The following is a 26,662-nucleotide window of genomic DNA, read 5'->3' on the forward strand; positions in this document are numbered from 1 at the left end:
CAGATTCCAAAAACACTCTTTCTCTACAAAATTAATTGTGATGAAGCAAGGTGATCTTTTTCCAATTGACCATGATTCTGTGGTCCAACTGGGCCTTGATCAAAGAGTTCTGATCATGTCTGGTGATCTGTGTATTACTGAGAGTAAGGGTATGAGAGATGAGGTCTCTTTTGCAAGAGAATAGTCAAGCCTCATGTTAGAGACTTAAGTGAAAAAGCACTGAGAAGGGATTAAAAATATTTAATTCTTCCAATATTTCTGACCAACATTTCACCTCAGTAACAAATGAAATACACAAATCACCAGACATGATCAGAACGCTCTGCTGATATCAACAGCTTGCTCAGCATGCATTCAAAAAACTAGGCATTCTCTTTCATCAAGATGAATTCTACAGCCAACCAGCTCTTTTTTTTTTTTTTTTTTTTTTTTTACAAATCCCATATCAACCCATCCTTAGAATACTGTTTACATGTTTTAGTTGGTGCATTTTTTATCTAAAAAGACTTGATGCTGTCCAGAGGAAAGCAAAGATGATCCCTCTTTTACAGATGCACCTCATATCTATCTCACAGATGCAATGCTTCGGCACTGTGTCTGTTCTACAGGTACTTAACTGTCATTGCTCCACTTCCTGTTGCACCTGTTAATACAGGGTGCTGCAGGGCATTTCGTATATGCAGAACAACAGAATATACTTCACTCTGCAATGGTAAACATATCGAACAAGCTTCTCTTCCTCTTTTATTCCATCTACTTCTGTCCTACGAAACAGCTTTTTGCAAGAAATATTCCAAAATCAACAACAATGCCAGCAAAGGTCGGTCGATTGGTAGAGCCTCTGCTACTAATGGCTCACGTAAAAAGGTAAGCAAGTTTGAGCACAGTTAGTAGTTGGAAGGGTTTCAATCATTTGATACTGTTGGCACACTCTCCCTCGATGAGTCATTGGACTCCCTGGAGGTATCATATAATAATAATAACTTCTCAGGCCTTACCTGCACTCTACAATAAGTAGGTTCTTTGACATCCTTATTATGTGGTGCAGTTGATAAAGAGGTTCTTCAACTCGTGTGTGTGTGTGGGAGTAATATAAAAAAAAAATAAATAACAACGCTACATGAAAAGTTTATTATTACTAACTTCCTCTCAACAATTTTCTTCCACATTAGTCTGTTATCTCTCAGGACCCCAATATTATTAGATCTCATATGTCAGTCTTCTAAAGCACTACTAACTGAATTAGTCCATACATCCCAGTCTTCATATGCATTTTTTCCCTGCCACACCTACTATGCTAATATCTTTCCTCTTCCATTCTGCTTAACTCATCATATAAACTGAGATTAGCTTGCTTACACATGCCTGAATACTAGAAATATCAAGAGTCTCTTCAAATATCAAGAGTCTCTTTGTTTTAAACATAATTCTGCCATTGAATTCATTTGTTCACTCTCCTCCTTTTATTTACAACTCTCAAATCTATTGTTTCTAGTCTTCAATTGCTCTATGTTTAAACTAGCTTTCAGATCCATAACGTAACACTGTCTTCTATACTGCTAGTTTAGTGTTTTGACTGATTTCTTACTTATTCTATATAAGTTCATTCAGTTTAATCCCCACTGCACCAGCTTCATTTATTCTTTTGTCTTTTTTTATACAGTTGACCCTAGAACAATGCAGAGGTTAGGGATGCCAACCCCCTGTTCAGTCAAAAATCTGCATGTAACTTTTTAACTCCCCAAAAACTTAACTATTAATAGCCTACTGTTGTTGATAACATAAACAGTCGATTAACACATGTTGTATACTGCATTCTTACAACAGCTAGGGTTTTGCGAGAATGTGCAAGAGAACTGGCAATGCCTTTGACTAAGCTGCTTAATTTAAGTGTCAGCTCTGGTAGAGTTCCAAGGGAATGGAAAGAGGGCAAAATTATTTCTTTTGCATAAGGGAGGTTCAAAGACTACAGTAGCAAATCAGTATCTCAGGTGTGGTGGTAAAAGTATTAGAAAAATTGATAAAAAAGAGAATTCAAGGATGGATTGATAAAAATATGATACTGTATGAGGGTCAACATGGCTTTGTGAAGGGTCAGTCATGCCTAAGTAATTTACTAACTTTTTATAATAGAAGTAAGTGCTATTGCAAAGGCGACTGAATACCACATGAAACACTGTTCTGCAAATTAGAACAACTGGGGATGGACATAACACTGGTTAAGTGGATTAGAGGGTGGCTGCTGGACAAATATCAAAAAGTGGTATACGGAAGGGCAGAATCGAGACAAAAACAGGTGACTAGTGGTGTGCAGCAAGGTTAAGTGCTGGGACTATTGCTGTTTAATTTGTACATAAATAATGTAGGAAATAACCTGAAAGGATGTATTCAGTTGTTCACTGATGATGTGAAATTAGGTAGAGTGATAGTTAATCAAGGAGATGTGAAGAGCTTGCAGGAGGATTTGAATAGGCTGTCAGTATGGGTAAAAGATAATGGCACTTGGTTTAATGTCAAGAAAAATAAAGTTATGCATTTTGGGATAAATATCGTATAAGCTGTGTATCACATTAATGGCACTGCACTCCAGGAAATAGATGAAGCTAGAGATTTAGATAGATAGAGAGTTAAAGTTTAGAGGATATATATTGCTAAGCTAGCACATAAGATTACTTGGATAGTGAAGAACACATTAACAAGTAGAGATAAGGAAGTTGTAATTCCTCTTTATAATGCCTTGATACACTCACATCTGGATTACTGTGCTCAAGTCTGATCCCTTGGGTTTCTTGGGGATGTGGAAGTGGTGGAGAAGATTCAGAGGCAAGTGACCAAAATGTTGAGTGGCTTCCCATGGAATGTGCCCTATGAGGATAGATTGAAGGTGTCTGCAAGTGTTTGTATACATAAGATTTGATAAATTGCAACTTTTTATAATGGATTTGTGTATATTTGGTAGTGAATGATAAAACAGACTAGTATCTACATATATTTTATGCATTTGTGATAAGAGAAAAAGAGAGGATATGATAAAAACATTTAAGTTGCTTAAAGGATTTTATGGGATAGATGCAGGGGAAATTTTTCAGCATTTGGCTAGGGGAACCAGAACAAGGGGTCATCCCTGGAAGTTGAATAAAGGTGTGGTTAGTAGGGGTGTGAGGACTAGATTTTTTGCTTGGAGAGTGGTGAATGAGTGGAATGGGTTGCCAGAATCAGTTGTGAGTGCTTTTTCTGTTAATGGATTCAAGGAGTGGTGTGATAGATTGGGTCTCCTGCAATGAGCCTTTGGACTCCATGGAAATGCTCACATAATAATAATAATAATAATAATAATAAAATTACATAGGTTTTTGCACCTACTGGCATGGCTGCAGGTGTGGTTCACAAATTTCCTTTTTTTTTTTACACTGGATTCATTTATCCTGAAAGGGCTAGCAACTGCAGACCTTAATCTATGGTACATATCAATGAAATGAACTTTTTCTTGTAATATCATGACTTTTCTCTGCTCCTTGGGAACAATTCCAACATCGGTAGTGGTACTTCGTATAGGTCCCACAGTGTTATTCAAGGTTTATGGTATTGCACTAAACACGATGAAAAATATGTGAGACCAGCGAGAGATCATTTTTTACTGTAATATGCAATTTACTAAAGAGACGAACTGCTTGTGTGGAGATTATTAGCATTTTAAGTGGATATTCACAACATTTGAGCTTGCTGTAATTGCAACAGGAGGTGGCTACAAAATTATTACAGTAGTACAGTATGTACCGCAGTTAATTTTATGCAGTTATGATTTAATACTGAATTGAATGGTGCCATGTATGATCTGCAAGCGTTTGTATGCATAAGTTTGATAAATTTTAACTTTTTATAATGGATTTGTATATATTTGGTAGTGAATGATAAAATAGACTAGTACTACATATATTTTATGCATTTGTGACATACCTAACATTTTCTTAATTCTTTCAATATTTCTAGGTTACGCGATCCATCTGCAAGTCTTTTCAAAATGTTGCAAATCTTCAAAAAATTTTCCAATATATTTATTGAAAAAAATCAGCATATAAGTGGACCCATGCATTTCAAACCCATGTTGTTCAGTGGTCAACTGTATTTAATGTACTGTCTTCATTAAAAATTGCATGACACTGCTGAAATATTTCATATACTCAACAGGTTCATCATTTTGAAAGAAGTTGAAGTTTTGTGTATTTCTCCCTATTTTTAGTTTTTTGGTGTTTTTGGGTGATTTTCATGATGCATCTGTCAAAGCATTTACTTACTACTGGATTAATTTAGAAGTATATTATCATCAACATAATAAGGCCAAGATTAACATTTACAAAATTTTGATATCAAGTTAAATTCACTTTTCTTCATGAAATCATTTTCCATTTCTACCTTCAATTTAACTGCTGACACAAAATTAAATACAGACTGTGTATTCATTAGTACAATGTCCCATTTAAATCATCTAATTAGTGTTGTGTTTTGAAAAGATTTTCTCTTGGCACCATATCGTATGCCTTTTCCAAATCTACAGAACTTGATCCTTGTCAAATTCCAATGATCTCTCAACTATCCATCTTAAAGGGAAAATCCTGACAACTCCAGTTTCACTGGAATCCAGCTTGTTCTTTTCCAAATTTCAGTTCAATTTTTCTTAACCTCTTCTCAATTCATTCATTCATCTTCAAGGCCCACCTTTCCTAACTGGGTTGTGGGCGGCAGCAGCAGCTGAATGAGGAACTTCCAATGGTCACAATCCTCTGCCACCAAGCTCAGGTGTTCTGGTGGGACTCCCAAACGTGTCCACCCAAGGTTTTGGATATAATCTATTCAGCGAGTCCTTGGCCTTCCACATGGCCTCCCACCCTCTGGCTTGGCAAAAAGGGCCTGCTGGGAAGTCTCTCTTGTGGCATCCTGTACCAACATAACTGTGATCTCTCAACATGGAGAAGCAACAGTTGAGTATTGAGGGTTTCCCAAATTGTAGAGCTTCTGACTCTGCCAAGTCTTGTCAGCCCTACAACCCCTCGAAGGAACCTCATTTCAACCGCTTGGATTCGTGTCTGCATTCTTTCGGTCATTACCTAACTCTCATGACCATAGGTGAGGATGGGGACATAGACTGTATTGAAGACAGCCAGCTTTGCCTTCTAGATTAACTCCCGCTCCGATACTACCAAACGGCCAAGCTCCCACAATATTGCTTGCTGAGCCAATCCAAGTATCTAGCTCTACCTCTTCTCAATTAGATGTATAAAGTTTACTTGGAATATTCAGTAGGAAAATTTCTCTGTAATTTGCACATTCAGTTTTATTTCTACTTTTTATAGATGGGTAATATGAACTCAAGCTCTGCTCTAATAATCTGGAATTCAATCTTCCAACCAAGCTTTCTGAATTATGCTGTGCAGCTGCTGTGAAATTTTATGCCTCCATATTTGAGTATTTGTGGTCACATACCATGTACTCCAGCTGCCTTTCCATATTTCAGTTTAACTACTTTTCCTCCTCAAATATCGATATGTAGTCCTGCCTGCATTCCTCTTGAATATTTTCTACCTCCGTCCTATCATTTCTTGTTTCATTTAACAGTCTTACAAAATAATTACTCCAAACATCTAAGATATATTTAGTTTTCATACTATTCTGATTCCTTTTATAGTACTCTCTTCTCCACTTCTATGTTTTTTTCAATATTCTCTAGAACAATTCGTTTTTTCCTGATATTTAACATCTATATTGTTACTGAAGTATTCCCAAGACTTTGGTTTTACATGTTGCTCCTCGAATGGCTTTCTGACATTGTTTCTTCTCTGACATTCTCTCATTGCATATGCTAATTTACTTGCCAGAAACTTTCAAATGCTTTTTTTTTCTTTTCCATTTGCCTCTTTAACTTCTTGAGTGCACTATGCATACAACTTCAACATATGATTCCCTGGCTGAATCGATCAATGTTTTCTTCAGGATTTTCTGATGAGCCTCCAAGGTTTGGTTCTTGTCTTTTCCTTGAATATCTTATACTTAAGTTTCTACTTAACCATGAAAACAACTCAAGGTTCTTACATATTTTCTTGTGAATATGATATTCAATTTTAGCTACTCAAAGTAAATGGTGATCATTTCTCATTTCTTATTTCAAATCCCCTATATATCCTTGAGTCCAGAGTAAGTGAAGATTAGTTTGTATACAGAACAGAAATCCAGCAGGTACTTACCATTATTATTAGCTTGAACCTTTTCTCCAAATTTTCCAGATGCAATTCTATGTCTGGTATTAATTTCCTATAAATCTCCAAGAAGAACCAGTGTTTCCTTTTTCTTTATATCAGCTGTATTCTCTGATGACTTGAAAAATTCCTCCACTTCTTTCTCAGTAGAACTTTATTTTGGACCAAAGCAAACGTAAGTCTCATAGTCCAATTACTCATTCACTGCCTAACATTCAAGATTATTCTCATGCTTTGTGTTGTTGAGTACTGTAGCTAGTGTTTCCATTCCTTGATCTTTATTGCCTGAATATGACATCTTATAGTTACTATTTAGAAAAATTTCACCCATTTTTGTCTTCATTACAGTAACACCAATTATGTCAACAGGTACTTCTCTAGATCTTCTGCCAGTTCCACTTCTTTTCCATTACTGTTATTATTATTAAAATCACCCATCCATGGAGTTAGAGACTCATCATGGGATTACATGCTATCGTACACATAAAGCTGATCAAACAATGCTGTAAATTCATTCCTACACCCTCCTCCTAATCACACTGCTTTGCAAATTACATTCCTTCAATCTCTCTTCACATTCCAAAGACCAGTTACCACCTTTTTGACTCTTTTCATTAACCTTTCTAACTCACACTCATCACCACAATAACCAGGTGATGAAATATTGGCACAATAATCCATTTGAGGCCTGATCAAGGCCTTATACAATGGAATCATAACTTCTTTATTTCTTCATGTCATGGCCCTCTGAATCACTGCCATTATCCAATGTGAGTAGTTCACAAGGTGTATAATGTGACCACTGAATTTCAGGTCCTTGTCCATCACCACTGCCAGATTTCTCAACTCCTCTACCTTGTTCAAAGTTTCTTTACTGAAGGTATGCTTTGCATCCAGTCGTTGCTTACCAAATTTCAAAAAAAACCATATACTTTGAACACTGAACTGACAGTTCCACTTACCTTCTCATTCACACAATTTATTCACGTCTTTCTGTAAGGCCAAAACTATTTGCTTGTCTCTGCATTTTTCTCTCAAATTTTGTAACATCTGGAAACAGTTGTATATTAAAGGTTAAACCATCTCAATATCATTAACATAGGAGTTGAACAACAGTCCCAAAACATGCCCCTACAGCATACCATGACTTTCCAACTTTTGGGATACCCCCCCCCCCTCCCAAATGTAACTTTTTGATACCTATCTGATAGCCAGTCACTGACCTAACTCACCACTCTATCCAATTCCACCCGTTTCGATTTAGTTAACAGTTTGTCACATGACAGTCTATCAAAATCTTTTGCAAAATGTAAGTATACTACTGCATACTCATCTCTCATGTCCAATATATTTCCCACCTTGTTATTAGTACATAACTATGTAAAACATTATCCCCCCCTTCATCAAACACATGCTAACAATCCCAGAGAGTACTGCTGCTATCAACCCATTTCTCTATCTTGTTCTCATGAATCTCTCCAATACCTTAACCACAACTCCAGACATACAGATTGACCTACAATTCATAATTACAGTCTTATCACCATTTTTTCAGTGAAACAATTTTACCTTCTTTCCACTCTCTTGGGATCAATGCTATAGGCATGCTAATGCCAACTCCCTGGAACAACTACCTTAAGAAACACTGTGATACATCATCAAATGCAATTGCCTTATTGATATCAAGATTATTTATTCCCTCATATTCCTCCTACTCACAACTGAACCATCCTCTCCTATTTCCTCTACATTTCAGCTTCTCATGATTTCACCTTGAAGGGAATAAAACACCCTTATAACTTCTTCTGTAGCAGTTATAGTATGCCCACGCTTCTGAGATCTCCACTTGGAAACTTGCCAAGAATAGTCGATTCATGCTGAAGGGGAGAAAGAAATGAAGGACATGCGAATTGGTCGCCAACACGTGAAATCACGTGCTTTATAGGTAAATTTTTCCTACTGTTATACAAGCAACATAGTTAACTACAATGATCATAAAACAGAAGTTAATTTTCCGATGTGTAATAATAAACAACTCATCCCGCAATACGGATTGATTACCCTATTATCGGAATGGATTCTCCTTTTTGTGACATGCGCAGAAGTGTCGAAGGGTCTCTAATCTGTAGGCGAACTATACCCTTACACCATTTTCACCTATTAATATCATCTTTCCATAATCATTATTCCTTGTACTTGCAACATATCTAAAAAAACTCGAGGTTTTTTCTTGGTCTGTTTTGCTAATTTCTTTTAGTACTCCAGTTTTGCTGTCCTTACTAAATGAGTCAGCTTCCTGGCCTGCTCTTTATACTCCTTATAAAACTGATTGTTACCATTAATCATATTGTGCTGCCTCCACACTATCCTAATTCTTATAAATTTTGTATTACATTCCTTCATTCATCCATTCGACACCTATCTTATTCAGCCCTTTGATTTTCAGAATATATTCAAAGCTTCTCATAATCACCAGCCTGGCAGTTCCTCATATATCCTTACCTCACAAAAGTCTTCACGTGGCTGGCCACCACACATATGATCACCTCATGATCACTCTCATCAACTGGGGGAAACATGACAACCCATTAACAATCACATCCTCTGATGAAATGATTAGATCTAAGATTCTAAGACTCTCAAATCCTCCTCCTGTGTCCTGCCTTATACTCTGCCTAAGATAGTTGTCTCTCACATGCTTGAAAAACTCACTTTCCAGTTCTATCTTACCATAATTAAAATCACCCATAACGATCAACCTTCATTTGTTTGCTAACCCAAGTCCATTATACATTTCTTCATCACTACTCTCCACATTCCATGGCCAATAACAGCATCCAACTAAAAATCTCTTCTTGTCAACCTAAACCTCACACTATACTAACACAAATTTGAGATAAATTACATGTACTTTGAGATAAACGAAAACATATTTGAGATAAATTACACGAATTACTCATGTGCTATGTGGAGTACATGTACTTCACAGAGTACATTTAACATTCCAATAAAGAAATTTTTAAAAAAAAGTAAAAAAAACATACAGAAAAGCAGTTATTCAACACACTCCTGATCAACAAATGCCAAAGGCTGTACCAAACAATTCTTACATTTATAATTATTTCAATATTTTCCACATCACAGAATTACCACTGATCTTCATACCTGCTCATTCTCTTCATTTACAGAGATTTCTAAGCCCCTTCTCTCCAACACACACACACACACACACACACACACACACACACACACACACACACACACACACACACACACACACACACACACACACGGCCTAAACATTTCTACTGATTGTCACTGTGAGTACTTTGCAAAACTGAGTTAGCAACTATCAAGTGGTATTAACAACTGATCCATCAAACTTTGTAGTTTTATTCAAAATAAAACTACAAATTCATTAGTTGTAGACAATCTCTGAAATTCAAGATCGTAATAAAACTTGGAAATGTCTGAATTTAAAAAGTTAAATAATTTACATATCACAAATTATAAGTTCTTTTAGTGTAATTTGCATTAGCATGATTACTGACTTACCAGATATAGTAGCAAATACAACTAACTTTGCTTGCTTCAATCTTTGGTTCAATCCAGCTAGAAAAATTAAATTTCACAACTATTATATACATAACTGAGATAATGAAATAATTGAAAGTAAAATGAATACATGCATCACACATTAAAATGCTTCATTTGTATCAAAATATATACCAAATACAAGCATCTACCAATATTCATATCATAAATGCCATATACCATTGTTTACAGACATCAAGACCGAACTTTCTATTCTTGATAGGAGGTGAGGTCTAGATTGCAATGGCACAAATTGCAGCTAAAATAATCACAGCCGAAATTACACCCTGCAAATTCCTTTTCACATAAGCATGGCACCTATGCCTTTCTGAAATCCAACAAACTGACAGAATAATAGCTAACATGAAATTTTTTATTAAAAAAAAAGCATGTAAGATTAATAATCATATCAGCTAATCAGAACATTCTTATTTATGATATCTTATTTTCATACCTTAATTGTATTCTTAATACTTTAGATTACTGTATTCTTTCAATGGTTTGGCCTAGAATCCTTTAATACAGTGCTTCCCAAACTTCTGGATGTCAGGGCCCCCTTTATAAAAATTAAAATATTTCACGCCCCCCCCTCGAAAAAAAATCGTAACTGAGACATATATTATTATAATATTTATTGTATTTATATTCAATACAAAACATACACAGCGAATATTGTAAAAATCAAATGCAAATATTACATTTTTAGCATCTTACATACATATTTGACATGGCACATTATCTCAGATTTTTTATATAGATAGATATATTGTTATTGTACATTTGCATATTGTACACAAGCACATGAAACGTAAGACGATTAGTAATAAAGAAAGAATTAAAAACATAAAAGAAGTTTAATAACAATTTAATGTGATGGATGTGTTTCAATACTGCTACACAAATAGTCAATATCAGGTGAAATATTTGAAATGGCTATTCTTAGATTTCTTTCCAATTCTTCCATTGATAAGCAGGACCTATGTTTATTTTTAATTACCAATAACGATGAAAATGCTGTTTCACAAAGGTATGTAGATGCGAAAGGAATTAACATATTTAAGGCTGCTTTTGCTAACGAAGAACATTCTTTTTGTCGTCGAATCCAAAATTCGGATAAATCACTGTTAATAAATTCTGACTCGAGGGTTGAATCTGCTCTCATATCAATTAGTTCTTCTTGGGATGACTGGAAGATTGCTAAATTGTAGAGAAGGAGCAAATGGTGTTCTTATCCAATCATATTCTTTATCTTCATTCAAATTAGGAAAATATTTTTCAAAAAAAAAAAACATGGAATTTGTGAGGTGGTTAATTATTATCCTTTTATTTTCTGTTGATAGTAAAATATTATTTTCTTTGACATATTTATGAAGAGAAGTAAACATTTCCATTTTATTATCCTTAAAACTTTTTAACCACGCAGAAAGTTTACTTTGAAATGCTTGCAATTTAATGTTTAGTGTTAATATATTGGTGCTTTTTCCTTGCAGAGAAAGATTCAATTCATTAACTTTTTCGAAAAAATCCGACAGATAAGAAATGAAACACAACCAATTTTGATCACAAAAATGAGATGCTAACATGGGATTCTTATCAAGAAGAAAAATTCATAGTTCATCTTTCAATATTAAAACTAGTTTTAGAACTTTTCCGTGGGACAACCACCTTACTTATGTGTGATATAAAAGAGTGTCATAATTGGAATCCATCTCTTGGCATAAAATACGAAACAGTCTTGAATTAGTAGCATTACTTTTTATATAATTAACTACAGTAGAAACTTCTGATAACACTTTACTCAGCGATTCTTCCATTTGTCGAAATACTAAGTTTTCTCTATGGATAAGGCAATGAACATGTCTTGCATTCGGAAAAACTTGTTTTACTTTTGCTACAAAACCTGAAATTCTCCCTGTCATAGCTCCGGCACCATCAGTGCAAATCCCGATGCACTTTTGCCAATCAAGTTCATATTCTTTAAAAAAATTATTCACTTTTTCAAATATATCTTTTCCTTTGGTTGTACCGGAAAGATTTCTGCAAAACAGATCTTCATGAATTTGAAAATTACAGAGGTATCTAACAAAAACCATTAAATTAGCGTCCTTTGTATTATCCGTAGATTCATCAAGCTGAATGGCAAATGCATTACTTTGTTTGATTCGTGAAATTAATGTGGACATGATATTATCAGCAATGCAATCTATTCTTCTTTTAATTGTGTTATTAGACACTGGAATTTTTTTTAAAGGTTCTGATATTTCGGAACCATAGATAGTTTCGCAAATTTTTATTGCTGCTGGTAAGACGAGGTCTTCACCAATTGTATGAGGTTTCTTTGTTTTTGCAATTAACAAAGCAATTTCGAAAGATACTTTTACTAATTTGTCATTCAGTTTAGCATGCTTTGAAAAACATTTAGTTTGTCGTTTAAATTCTTCAGCCTTTCTTTGAAAAAACTCAATTGTCTTACTCTTATATTCCCCATGAACAGTATCTAAATGGCGACAAAGTTTTCCGGGTCGAATGCAATCATTTGATAACTGTTTACAGCAGATTACACACATAGGTTTGTTTGGATTATTATATGATGGTACAAACCCATATTTCAAATAAGAAGGATCGTATTTTCGAATTTTTTCATGCGACATTTTTTGCATCTTACCGTTTGATGCTGAAGACGACGCGGACTGTTCTGGTAAAATATGAAATACTGTCCTTTTTTTTTGAGTCTGTTTCTGCTTCTTCTGATTGTTTGCTGGATTGTTTTTTTTTTTTTTTTTTTTTTTTTTTTTTTTATCAGCCACTTATCCATCTCAGGGTCAAATTTTTAACGTAGAATCGATCAAATAATATCACCACTTACTGATACTGGCACACCACAGACTAACAACATGAAATGAGTGAATATTACCTGAATAAGGGAATCCCCGGACCAGGAACATTTTTCTCTTTTTTCACTTTTCTCCCTTTACAGTAATTAAGCCACCTAACGCTAAACAGACAGCAAAGGCAGGTTATTAAAACGTGCATATGATTGGTGCGGTATTAACAAAAGATCGTGCAACTGAAAGATAAAAGCATAGCTGACAATTGAGTTGAAATGCTAACTCTCTTCAACCGAATTCCATATGCAAAACTGCCATAACATTCATTATATATATATATTACTTAGTTTTAACACTTTTATGAATTTTAACACGTTCGGTTGAATTTTATTGCTGCCTTGGGAAATCGAACTCACACACATCTAATTAATAACAATAATTTTTAGTTAGATACTGTGTTTGCCCATGCAACATATGATTTTGTTTCAGTCTATATAGCATAGTTTCTGTATGAGGGGACACTAATTCATTAATTAGTGTGTTTTTATCCCAGTTGTCTCTAATTGCACTATTTGCTGAGAAATATATTACACAGACTCCTCATATCTTATTCACTGGCATAATAAAAGTACTTGTTTTTATTGCCTCTGCAGTATAGTGGCTGTTAGGGAGTGCGTGTTGTTTACCACTGCAAGCAGTTACTATCTCCCCACATGAACTTGTTTAAGCTTTTTTTTCATGTGTGAAGTATATGCGAAACTTTTATTGGTAACAGAAAACTAGCTCGGATGACTGTGATAATATTTTATTATTCGTAACACCTTCAGGGAGTCCAAAGACTCATCAAGGGAGGGCACCTACTTTATAAAACTCTCCTTCTCCACCACGCCACTAATTGCAACTACCTTCACCGTCTATACCAACGCCATCTACCGCTGACCACTACCACTAGTATTTTCACAGACAATCACAAACATCCATGCCCACTGCGGGATTTGAACCTGCAGCCTTTAGTTTGGAGAGCAGATACGCTAACCACTCGGCCAACCAGGCCGGCTAAATATAAAACGAGTTTTGATATGTATATAGTCAATATCAACATTCCTGATTCCGAGCGCATGATGAAAGGGACAGGAAGATTTGGAGCTTCCCCGAAGAGCATTCAAAGTAAATACAATTAACCACTGCTTTGAAATGAAACTTATATGAATAAACATACAATTACTAATATTCATAAAGCGCTGAAATATGCAGGAAGCAAAGTTTGTGAACCAACACCAATGTGTGAATTTTTCCATTAAAATATAAAAAATAACAAAAAAAATAATAAAAGTTAAATACGTTTCTTTTAAGATAAGAAAAATCTACTTAGTCTTAAAACATTTTAAATTTGTTTTCATTATTTCACGGTCTCCTTCAGCAAATCCTAGGCCCCCAAGGGGGCCCTCGGCCCACAGTTTGGGAAGCGCTGCTTTAATACACACACCTGTGGGGGGAGAACAAGAGGGGGGAGTGACTGATTTATTATTGGCTTTTGAAGTTATTTTCACTTTCATGTTGCTATTATATGATGTTAAGCTTTTTGTCAGGGTTGCATATGTTGTCCAAAACTAGGAGATTTTTAGCATGTCACTTTTGATTACATTTGGTTGTTTTGTGTTTCACACCTGTTTAAATTTCTTTTCATACCATGTTCTTGTGTGGTGCATGAACTGAGTGCCTTTCCAATCAATTCCATGGAAGGTCTCCAAGTGCATGGTCAGAAAGGCCTGTTTCTCCAAGATGGATATGTATGGTTTTGGTGTTCTTTTTTTTTTTCTGATATCAACTGTGCATCCAATTTCATCAATGTACAGAAGGTACATGTATATTTAACTTGGTATACCCTGGATGTGAAGGGAGAGTGGAATCTTTAGATATGCTGAATGTCTTGGTTTAGTAGGAAGTTTAAAGGCAGTTTTTATGCTGTATTTCTTTTCTACTTATTTTTTTGATGGAACATTAATATGATGGACTGCATTTGAATGGGTTTGGTTTTGGGCATTTAGAAAGGCTATTATTTTCTGAGAAGGCACAGAATCAAGAAGTTAATGTAGTAAATGACCAAGTGCTTATGAAGCAGGATAGTATAACTAAACAGATTGAATGACAAAAGGAAGATGGATATGAAGTAGAAGTGTGGTGCATCAGCACAAGGTGAGGATGAGACAGACAGGAATAGAAATAAGAGTCAAGATCAGGGAAACAGGAGTGGTCAGACTGACCACTACCTGTCTATAACTGAGGAATAGAGAATATTTGGTCTGGTAAAATGGCCTCAAGGACACAGGGATTGTTATGTTTATACACAAATGTAATGAGTATTCAAAAGAAAAGAGCTGAGTTCGTTGCATTGATTGAGTCAGTATGCACAAACAAAATTGGAATAAGTGTAACTTGCTAGTCTGAGGAGGATGTGATGTTGAGAATAGAAATAGAATATATAATTATTCGGAAGGATAGAAATGTGAAAAGATGGGGGGGGGGAAGAGTGCTGCTAATGATTACAGAGGAATTGTGTCCACAAAGTGTGGAAGTTGATAGTGCATGCACAGATTATGAATCTGTGTGGTGTGAAGTTGAAATAAACTGGCTAGTATATCTAATAGGATGCTGTTATAGGCCAGGAAATGTAGAGAATACTGATTGTGAAATGTTTAGGCAAATTAGTTGGACATGTATAAAGGTGATCCTGATGGAAGACTTTAATTACAACTTTAATTACAGGAATACAGAACTGAAGGAGGAGATAGTGTGGGGAGATAAGGAGAGTAAGTTTATTGGATTTCTGAGAGACAAATAACTTAAGAAGCATGTGACTAAAGCAATTAGAGTAATGTTTTGGGGATAACGTCACAAGATGTAGCTGTCAATGAGGTGTTGGCACTGCCACCAGTTGGTGAAAGTGATCATGAGGTACTTCGTTGGGAAGTGGATATATATGTGTATATATATATATATATATATATATATATATATGGAAGTATAAAGTGGGTGATTACAGGAAGCTCTGTAGTCAGCATCAGTATGTTCAATAGATGAGCTGGGTTGAAAAGATGTTGACAATGCATGGAAACTCACAAGGCACTATCTGACAAAAGCAATGTATAACTGCATACCAAGAGCGAGTAAACAGAGTAGAAGTAAAATGGATGAACAGTGAAATCAAGCAAGCTGTGCTAGAAAAGAAAATGTTATGGAGGAGGTACAAGACAGCTGGTGGTGATCGGATCCATAAAGAGTATAAAGTGCAGGCTAGAAAGATGATGAGCATGGTAAAGAAAGAAAAGGTGCAGTATGAAAGGAAATGGCAAACATGAGAAAGAATAATTATGGCAGCAAAATAACAGTTGCAAAGGATATAATGGAATTATTGAACGAGAATTTTATCAGCGTAAATCATACTGGTGTAAATGATGCTATACAATATATAGAAGGGAGGCAGTATTAAGAGAATTGGAAGTGAAAGAATCAGAGGTATATCAGGTGTTGGTTGGGTTAGATGTTAATAAGGATGTGGGAATGGATGGCATATCACCATGTAATGTTAAAGAACATTCAGCACAGTTGGCTATGTCTTTGACCTGATTATTTAATGAAAGTCTTGAAATGGGTAAGGTTCTTAAGGTGGAAAAAAGGCAAAATAGTACTACTCCACAAGCATGATTCTAGGACCTAAGTTTTCAATTATAGCCTTCCAACCAGTCTATAACTATGGTTGTGGTCAAGGTGTTGGGGAGAGAAAGAGAGATAGGTTAGGAAGAGAATACAGTATAGGGTTGATTGACACAGCATTCTTTATGATGGTCAGCATGGATTCCTAAAGGGTAGGTCCTATTTTAGCAATTTACTTGCATTTTATGATAGGGTAACAGGTGTGTGTTAGATAAGGGAGAATCATATACAATGATATTCTTGGACTTCGTTTGATAGACTGCCACATGATAAGTTGGTGTACAAGTTGCAAAGGATGGAAATAGATAATAATAATACTATTATTATTAAGAGAAAGATCACCAGAGAGTAAGGGACTCATCGAGGGAGGCCACATACTACACGCACCAGCTATCATACTTATTTTTGAATTCATTCACACTGCTTGCACTCACAACATCCAATGGCAATCCATTCCAATCATGAACCACCCTATGAGAGAAAAATCTAGTCCTCATTCCCTTCTTAGCAGCATTCATTCTCAGCTTCCAAGGATGCCCTCTTGTCCTTTCCCCATCCACCATAAATTGAAATCCTGAATGACTCTTTCAGAAGTTTGTAAGTCTCAATCATATCACCCCTCTTTCTCCTGTTTGCTAGTGTCTGCAGCCTAAAATTCTCAATCTGTATTCCATAATCCTGATATCATTTTTAACACTCTCCTTTGCACTCTCTCCAATATATCAGAATCACAACAGAAACTAGGAGACCAGACCTGTGCACAATAGTCCAAGTGAGGTCTTATCGAGGCCTTGTAAAGAAGTAAAATATATTGGGTAGACAATACCAGCAAGTTGTGCGTGATGGAGCAGTGTCTCAAAAAAGGAGGGTAACTAGTGGGATACCCCACGGTTCTGTTCTTGGGCATCTGCTGTTTAACTTGTTCGTAAATGACGTCATGTGGACTGAGTGGGGATCTTCAGTTGTCGATGCAAAGTCGGGAAGAATTATAAGTAGCACTGCTGATATTAATTCCCTTCAGGAAGATTTAAATAAACTTTTGACTTGGACAAAGGAGTGGGGTTGTAGTTTTAATATCAATAAGTGCAAGGTGTAGTTGGAGTGTAGAAATATAAGGCTGTGTACAATATCAATGGTACCATACTGCAGGAAGTGGATGAGATTAGAGATTTGGGAGTGATGGTTGACAGTAGACTGAACTTTAGTTCAGTCTACTGTCAACCATCACTGCCAACAAGGCCTAAAATAAGTTTACAAAGAAGTATAAAAAAATGCAATAATCATTTTTCACTTCAAGAGTAAACTGTATTTGAAGACAAACAGTATCTTTGTAATGAAATCATGAAGCTCAGAAGAGGAAACTCTGGCAAATGCCAGAGGGCGAGGTCAACATATTGCTACTGTTGCAAAGGCAGCACATTGTAGTGCTGCTATGATAAGAAGTACTCTAACATGTAGTGATAAGGAAGTGGTTGTGCCACTGCATAAAGAAATGGTCAGACCACACCTGGACGATTGTGCTCAAATCTGGACACTTGGTTTTCAGCATAATGTGCAGACATTCGAGAGGGTCCAGAGGTGAGTGACTGAGACAATATCAGGACTTTGCACTGCTTGCTATGGAGAGAGGTTTAAGAAATGTGGATTGCAGAGTTTGGTGAATACGAAGAAGAGAGGATTTTATCAGATTAATCCAGATGAGATTATAAAGAGAGTCAAAGGCGAGAAGGGAAACACCAGAGAGTGAGAGAATTTTATTGGATTAATCCAGATGAGATTATAAAAAGATTTGAAAGTGAGAAGGAAAAAACAGAGGTCATCCCTGGAAGTCATGTAAGAGTGTGGTGAAAAGGGGTATGAGGAGTAGATTTTTTACATGGAGAATTTTTAGTGAATGGAACACATTACCAGAATGTGTTGTTAATGCAAGGAGTGTTATGGATTTTAAGATTCCGTATGATAAATACATTGTCAGTTAAATGAACCTCCCACGATGAGCCTGCCAACTTCATGGAGGATGCAATAATAATAATAATATATGGGATAGATATAGCTCTGATTTTTTTCTTAATATAAAATTTTATGTTAGCTATTATTCAGTCAATTTAATGTTATTTTATATTTTACTTATTTATATTACTTTTTATAACCACAAAAGGTCATGCTTGGTGGGTTAAGTAGTTTTTTTAGATGTGTATAGCTTACTATGGAATGTTGCTAGTGGCTGAGATATATTAGTTGTACATTATGACATTAAGCAATGGAAGTGTATCCTTTTCAGAGCCCAGAAAGGAAGAAAACTTATTAACAAGACAAAAAGTCACACTGAGTAAAATGGATCTAAATAGACTGTGATCCCCTCAGAAATACCCTTGATATATAAAGGATAGCAATATGATTGATTCCTGAAAGGCAAGCAACCTAGAAACTCTACAGCCATTAATGACTTTGTTAACAATGGACTCAGTGAAACAATTATACAATAAAGTAATGTTGAAAAAATTTACTTCTTGCAATGCTTCAGTAAAGCCTAAAGAGGTATTAGATTTAATAGTGCCAGATTTTTGACAAGGATAATCATGTGAATGAGCATGGATATAAAATATGGTTTGGGTTTCTTTCAAAACACAGAAAACTGAAGGCTTTCATCTGCCCTGCAAAGAATAAGAATATTAATAATACTGTATAATCCACATCCTTTAATAATAATCTACATTCTTATTAAAGGATATGGATTTACCTGTGAAGGTTGGCAGTAAACTCTAAGAGAGCTTTATGGTTTTATCACATGGCAAAACAATGCTATTGACAAAGGTTGTAATGGAACATTTGTTCTGCAAATTAAGGGAGTCCACAGAATTTGGGAGGATGGCATGACAGTTTTTTAGAATTTTTTTCCCCATCATCCCAACAAGAGAAACTATTAATGAGACTGTTCAATTTATTTATTTAACTAGAAATCAGGTCATCAGAAAGGGGATAATAAGTAAAGTGATCATGTAGCAATAAAATAAGTTTACAAAGAAGTATAAAAAAATGCAATAATCATTTTCCACTTCAAGAGTAAACTGTATTTGAAGACAAACAGTATCTTTGTAATGAAATCATGAAGCTCAGAAGAGGAAACTCTGGCAAATGCCAGAGGGCGAGGTCATAGTCAGATATGTTAAGAGGTAGGTAAAAAAAAGCATAAGTTTCTTTATAATTTATTAGAGTTTTTTATTTTAAATTATGGGAAATCTAAGCTAGATACAATGTATAATCTGTGGGTAATTTGCTGTTGGAGAATTTGTACTTAAATGTAATATTTCAGTATAATTTATAGCATTTTTTTTGTACTGTTTAAATAACAGCAGCTGCATCTTAGTTTGCCAATGGCTTATCACCATATCCGACCCCACCCCATTTAAGGACTACATTTTACACAGCATACTATGGGATTTCATGAACAAGAACCCAGGTGACTGGTTTCTTGTTCCCCAATAAAATGAGAAGGCAGTCTGAAACACTGACTTGGCATGAGAATTGTATAATATAGGTAAAGCAGTGCATGGGAAGTAGTCAAAAGATGTTTCAAGGAAGTGATATCTGACCAGAGTTAAGGGAATAAACTGCATAGAAGTTAAATGGATAAACCTTGAAACCAAGAGCTACATAAAAAAGAATCCTCTGGATCTAATATCATGAAAAGAATGATGACAAAGCTCTGCTCTCAGGTGTACAGAAAGTAGGTCAGGTGAGTGATAGCCATACTAAGTAATGGCAACTTCAATTAGGAGAGTTAGATGAAAAGGCCAAAAGAAATCCAAGAGAAGTTTATCATTATGATCATTCTCTGTTATCATTCTAGTGAATGATCATATAAATCTGAATAGTCTGATTGCTGTATTCAAATCAAATCTTTTGTAAAAGCTATAATGCTTCTACTATTTTACCTCAATTACTTCATCCACTTTTTCCTTAAAATCTAGTGAGTTAAGGGTTCACTGCAGTCAGGTATACGTTCCAGGTGGATCCATTAACAGGTGCAACTGAAAGTGGAAGAATGATGGTTGCTAGTTTTCAGGGGAGCAATAACCATTAAGTACCTATAGAACAGACACAGTGCTGAAACACTGTGTGTGATAGAGGTTGAAGTGAATCTGTAAGAGAGGGATCGATCAATGACCCTAATTGCTTGCCTTTGGACAGCATCAAGGATTTTAAGGGAAGTTTTAGGTGCCCCACCTCAAACATGCGAACAGTATTCTAGGCATGAGTGGATTTGGGATTTGTATGTAGTTAGGAGTTGTTTGGGTGTAAAATATCCTTTTGAATGAAAGAGAATGCCTAGTTTCTTGGATGCTGAAGAGGCTATTGACCTGATATGTTTATGCCAAGAGAGACTGGAGGTAAACACTACTCCAAGTAAAGAGATCTGATCTTGTCTGGGATTTGAGTGTTACTGAGGGTAAGGGTAGGTGAAGTGAGATCCTCTTTGTGAGAGAAAGACAAGACTGTGTTTTGGTGGCATTGAACATGACAGGGCTGTACTCACTCCATTGAAAGACAGTATGAAGATCAATGTTTAGGGCACTAGTTGTAGATGATCTTGTAGCCTGGGATGTCAGAGTACTACATGGATGGTTTGTTGAATGAGTAGGATAATGATGTTCCTAATAAGTGAAAGGAGAATAAGACAATTCCAACATAAAAGGATGGAGCTAGGACTGATGCAGCAAATTATACCCCATTCAGTATCTTTGGTGCAGTCATTAGAAATTAGATGTAAATAAGGAAATGAAGAAAAAAGGAAGTAGACGGCACTAGGGTCCTCTCTATAGAGGACAGTACAGGTTGGTTAAAGATAGGTCTTTCTTTAACACTTTGCTCATGTTCTATAAAAGAGTGACAGCAGAGTTAGATATACCATGAAACAGCTGGATCTTGCCAAGGCATGTGACAAGATTCCACATTCAAGGTTGTTTATTATGCAAATCTAAAGTAATAAGAATGCAAAAAAAACTTGTGATAAAACTATGATAAAATACAGTTGATGACTGACAAAAAAAATGTCCTAACTGATGGAATTAAACTTCTGAGACAGAGTGATAGACTACTGAAAAATGAGCACATGCATGGTGCAACTGGTGTTTTTGACACACATTCTTGGCCATCAGGAAAAAATGTTGGAAAACTATGGTGATAATGCAATAAAAGCTTTTCCATTAATTTTCATAACATCTGGATATTGAAAGGAATGACAACAAAGACGAGCTACTGAGTGAGTGAGTGGTATGATTTGGAAGTATCAGGTAAAGGTAATTGGGTTAAATGAGCTACTGAAGAAACTGCTAACTCTGAAAGGATAATTTTCAATTTTAGGAAGCTACTCTGTTGTGGCAACAATGCCTCTGAAAAAGGTCTTAATTTTGTCCTTTAGCCTAAATCAATCCCTAGAGAATTATTTCTCGCTAAAATAGAGAAAGCTACTTCACTACTTCCTACCACAGAGGCTAATTTACTTCGCATGGCCATATTTGCAATCAATAATGCAAAACTTCCCCGTTGACAACATTTCTCCTGGTGAAAGACTAGCCATTAAAAAAACTTATGAAGAACAAAGATGTTATAATCCTCCAAGCTGACAAGGGTAATACAACTGTCGTCCTAAATAAAACAGATTATCGTAACAAAATCTTAGCATTATTAGTCAGATACATAATCGGAGATAGAGAGAGACCCAACAAGAGCGATACATAATAGAACCAACAACCTTCTAAAAAAGACCATGGAACTACCAAGAAACGTACGCCTTTCTCTCCGTTCTCTACATCCACTTATCCCCAGATTAAATGGCCTTCCAAAGGTACATAAAGAAAATTGTCCACTAAGGCCAATTATCGATAGTATTGACTCACCCACATATAAGTTGTCAAAATTTCTAGCATCCTCCTTAAAAGGTTTAGCAGGAAAATCTCCTTACATTAAAAATCAACAGACTTCGTTTCTAAAATTAAAAATATAAAGCTCAAGAATTCAGATATTATGATGAGCTTTGGTGTAGTGGCACTCTTTACAAATGTTCCAACCCAAGAGGTTCTCAATATTTAACAAGATCTCAAAAAAGATGTTTGCTCTGCTGTCACATTGTATTAATTCAGGCTACTTTAAGTTTGAAAAAAAAAAAAAAAAAATGTATAAACAAAATAAGGGATTAGCAATTCCCCTGTCTCCAATACTAGCCAACATTTTTTTTCGAGGATTTCGAAGAAAAGGCCATCTCTACTGCTACACTTAAACCTAAAATCTGGCTCCGTTAAAAAAAAGCAGATATCAAGTCAATCATTGAAATTGAAGAAAATGGATCTCTGCCATTTCTAGACATCAAGCTTACTAAGATTAATTAAGACTTATTAATCTCGATCTTCAGAAAATCAACACACACAGATAGATACCTGCATGTGTCCTCACACCACTATCTAGCACAGAAGTTAGGCATCATCTCCACTTTGGCTCATTGTGCCAGGTATGCATTGTCAGATGAGGAGGAGTTGAAAAATGAACTACAACATCTCAAAAGAACATTCACAAATAATGGCTACTCTTCAAAAACTATCAATAAACAACTATATCACCGTCCTCAAAACAACACAGAGACACTGAACAACCCCAAGGGTTGTATCTCTTTACCTTACATCAGCACACTCTCCCAGAAACTAAGAAGAATTTTTAAAAAATTTAATATAAAAACGTGCTTTACCACTCTTCCTAAACTCAGGTCAATTCTAAGTCAATCAAAACAGGCTCACAAACATCTTCAGTTTCCAGGTGTATGGCTGTGGGAAGCCATATTATGGCCAAACTGAGAAGTCCATCCTCCTGCATCTCGAAGAACATCAGAGAGACATCACTTATAGTAGAACCAGAGCTAGCCCCCTCTCAAGCCATGTCCTGTTCTCAGTGAACACAAATAATGAAGGCCGCCAACACGAAATAGACTGGAATACAACATCAAACATTCATATATGCCACGATGAAGTAGAACGCCACATAGCTGAATCCAAAGAAATTATACTGGACTCTTGTCACATAAACAGTAACTTTAGTTATAGTTTGCCAGACTCGCATAGCTCTGCTATCAGATACTGGTGCACTCGTGAAGTCACACGCTCGCACATGCCTAACAATAGAACTTTAGCCCAGACTGTAGCTTCAGTTCAAATTTAATTTCAGTTCATAGTCTGTTATTATGGTGTCCAATGCTTCTTTATGGTGTCTTTTGTGTTTGCTTTTAATGTTCTCACGTCTGAAAAAGTCGGCATTCTGACAAAATATGTTGTGTGTTAGATTAAATTAATTTGTTTTTCTAATTCTCGGAATTCAGTCAGTAAATAATATGAACACATCTACATACTGAGTCAATATAGCTGATAATCATATATATATATATATATATATATATATATATATATAGAGAGAGAGAGAGAGAGAGAGAGAGAGCCATGGTTTCTTCTCTTACCTCTTGAAAAAAAAAAAAAAAATGGAAACTTTTGAAAATGTTTTGGATTTTAATCTATCGCAAGGCATAACAATTAGATGCACAAATCCTGCTCTTACTTAAACTGCAAGACCATCATGGAAAGTGGTCAAATAGTATGGTATGCTGGGGCACACTGCAGAGAGAGATTGGATACTGTACATTCTTTGTGCGTTTAATTGATTGATTTATGGTTTATTGGAGCAAGGAGAGCAAAGGTTACAGCAATATAGAAGGTAACAATAAATAAATAAAGTGATAAATTAGTAAATAACATGCACTGTAAAAAAGCAAATTTTAAAAATTTATAAATTAAGCAATTCAGTATCTACACAAAAATAGATTTCATAATCAAATGGGTTTAAATAAATTAATATGTTGCAAAAAGTTAAACACACTGTGCAATTTGTCTGAGTTGGATATCTGCCTGAGTGTATATGGCTCAGATAGATTAGTACAAATGTCATTCCTCTCTCATGCTAGCACTCCACCAGAATATGGCAAATGGTGAGATACATGTTGCATTTTTCACACTTCAGTGGGTCATCAGCCCTCAGTAAATAAAAATGTAAGATGATTGTGACCTATGTGGAACCGAGCAAGAATAACTTCTCTTCTGTTTCTATGTTAACTAGACTGCCAATGCTTAATTTCAGACAATATCATGCAATTTCTTTGTAAGCACTTCCTGCCATGAAGACTGCTATAAGTAATTATCTTTGATCTCATAAAATGTCTAAGTCTGTATATGAGATTGTCAAACAGTATATGGAAAAAGTATGAGCCAACCTAGTAGCTGCATCTGCAATTTCATTTCATTTAATTCCAATCTGGGAATTCAGGACAATCAAACATCAGAGAAAAGATACTAGTCCACATAGGATGCTCTAGAAGAGACTTTATTTTTAGGGCACAGTTAACAGACAACTGTTTTCATCTAAGTGACAGAGCAGGTTCGCTTGCTTCAACAGAAAGACTTTGAATGGATGATGTGCAAAAAAAAAAGCACCAGTAGCTATTTGTGTACCCTGATGATGAATAAGGGCCAAAAATCAGAGCATGCTCCTGTAAACCTGGGATCCATAATCAAGCACTGAACATACAAGTGCACAATAAAGGCTGAGCAAGGAACATCAATCAGCACCCCATTCTGTAGAGGATTGAGTTTGAAGGAGGATTCGATGCATTTCCTGATGTATCTTCTGGTTGCTAACAAGAGCTATTTGGTACAACTTCTGTTTTTCTGTGCTTCCACACTCCTCCTGGCCTTACTCCCATCTAGAAGGCACTACCATAACACCACCTAAAGCCATGATGCCAGATGATGACTAATGCCAGACAGGTAGCAAATCTGGCTTCAAAAGATTTAAATGCAGAAACTCACTCAACTCTTACACAAATGGAAGATGTGCCTTCTGGCACATCTGCCACTTATGCAAAAGCAGAGTTTTCTTCTTTCATTCTTCTTTTGCACAGATGACAATGCAAATCAACTCCAATCAGAGTGAAAACAATGAAGCACAAGTTCTATACCCCTTCACCAGCAAACCATCAGAATAATCTGAACCTGTTCTATATTATTTCTAAACTCAGCTGACATCTAGTGCACAACATGAAAGTAAGCTCATATTCAGCGCATTCCACACACACACACACACACAGAGAGAGAGAATTCTGCTATCAAACCATCTACTTACTGACCTCATCTCAGTCCTCTCCAAAATAATGGAGAGAACCACTAACTGTCATCTTCTTCATCATCTGGAAAATCACCAGTTAATTAATGTCTACCATATTATGGATTCCAGCATTTCAGATCTATGGCAGATCTCCATGACTACTTATCTTCCTCTGGGGACACATCATGGACCTCCTCATCTCACACTGATTTTACTAAAGTACTGTGGGAAGCTTCTAGTATTGAGACTACATTTTAAGGTAAATAACAAGTTTAATAAAAATAAACAACAAGAACAACACGTGTCCAATGTCCAAGTGCATTAAAGCAAAATGAAAGACACTTCATTATACCAAACTAAACATAAAAAAAATCATAAGCACAATATACTTGTTCTTGATAAATATTCACGTACTTTAATCAGTTTAATGGGCATATATTTATCTCTAAAATCATGTCACTAGTATTTTTCTGAAGAATGTATTTTTTTAATATGATCTTACTATTTTTAATATTTTCATAAAAATAACTGCCTGCAGTCTTCTTCGGGGTTACATTTTATGGTTAATAAATTTAAAATTTTTGACAATTTCAACTGACTCTTTCTGTAGACCATAATATTTTTAATTAAGAAAGCACACCAAGTAGCCATCAGTGCAAGAGCATCAAATGCTTATCCCACCACCTTATCTAAAGGAGTTAGCTGTCCCTAAATCCTTATGTCTGAGCATGCTTCATTTTATCAGCAAGCACTCTGCATACTGTCTTAAAGCAAAATATGTTAGTTAAGTTGCACTGGGAAAAGACTGGGAAAAAAGCAGATAAAGTTAAAAAATAAAAAAACTGGGGCAAAACTGGAAGGGATGGCAAGACAATAGGCATAAATGGGATGTATGATCACCCTACTCAAACCTATCCACAGTTTTACTAATAATAATAGTAGACCGCTCTATACTTCTCCTTATTTGACAAGCTTTGCAGGTATTAAGCATCCTATGCATCAAAAGATCATCTACAACTAATGACATATCATTCTTCAATGAGTGATGAAAACTTAAATGCTACCAAAACAGTCCTT

At 35.6% G+C, this 26,662-nt stretch overlaps 1 protein-coding gene across 1 annotated transcript in view; it reads right to left on the minus strand.

Annotated features, from left to right (window-relative positions):
* LOC150102777 (SID1 transmembrane family member 1-like) overlaps window positions 1–26,662 on the minus strand; it is a 582,520-nt gene that overhangs the window by 452,078 nt on the left and 103,780 nt on the right. The window contains exon 7 of the mRNA XM_090399394.1: window positions 9,807–9,863. Within this exon, the coding sequence (XP_090255520.1) occupies window positions 9,807–9,863 (57 nt within the window). The remainder of the gene's footprint in view (window positions 1–9,806; window positions 9,864–26,662) is intronic.

Source organism: Typopeltis vanoorti, chromosome 10 (genome assembly GCF_054136105.1).
Source record: "Typopeltis vanoorti isolate ZY-2024b chromosome 10, IOZ_Tvanoo_1.0, whole genome shotgun sequence".
Lineage (NCBI taxonomy): Eukaryota > Metazoa > Arthropoda > Arachnida > Uropygi > Thelyphonidae > Typopeltis > Typopeltis vanoorti.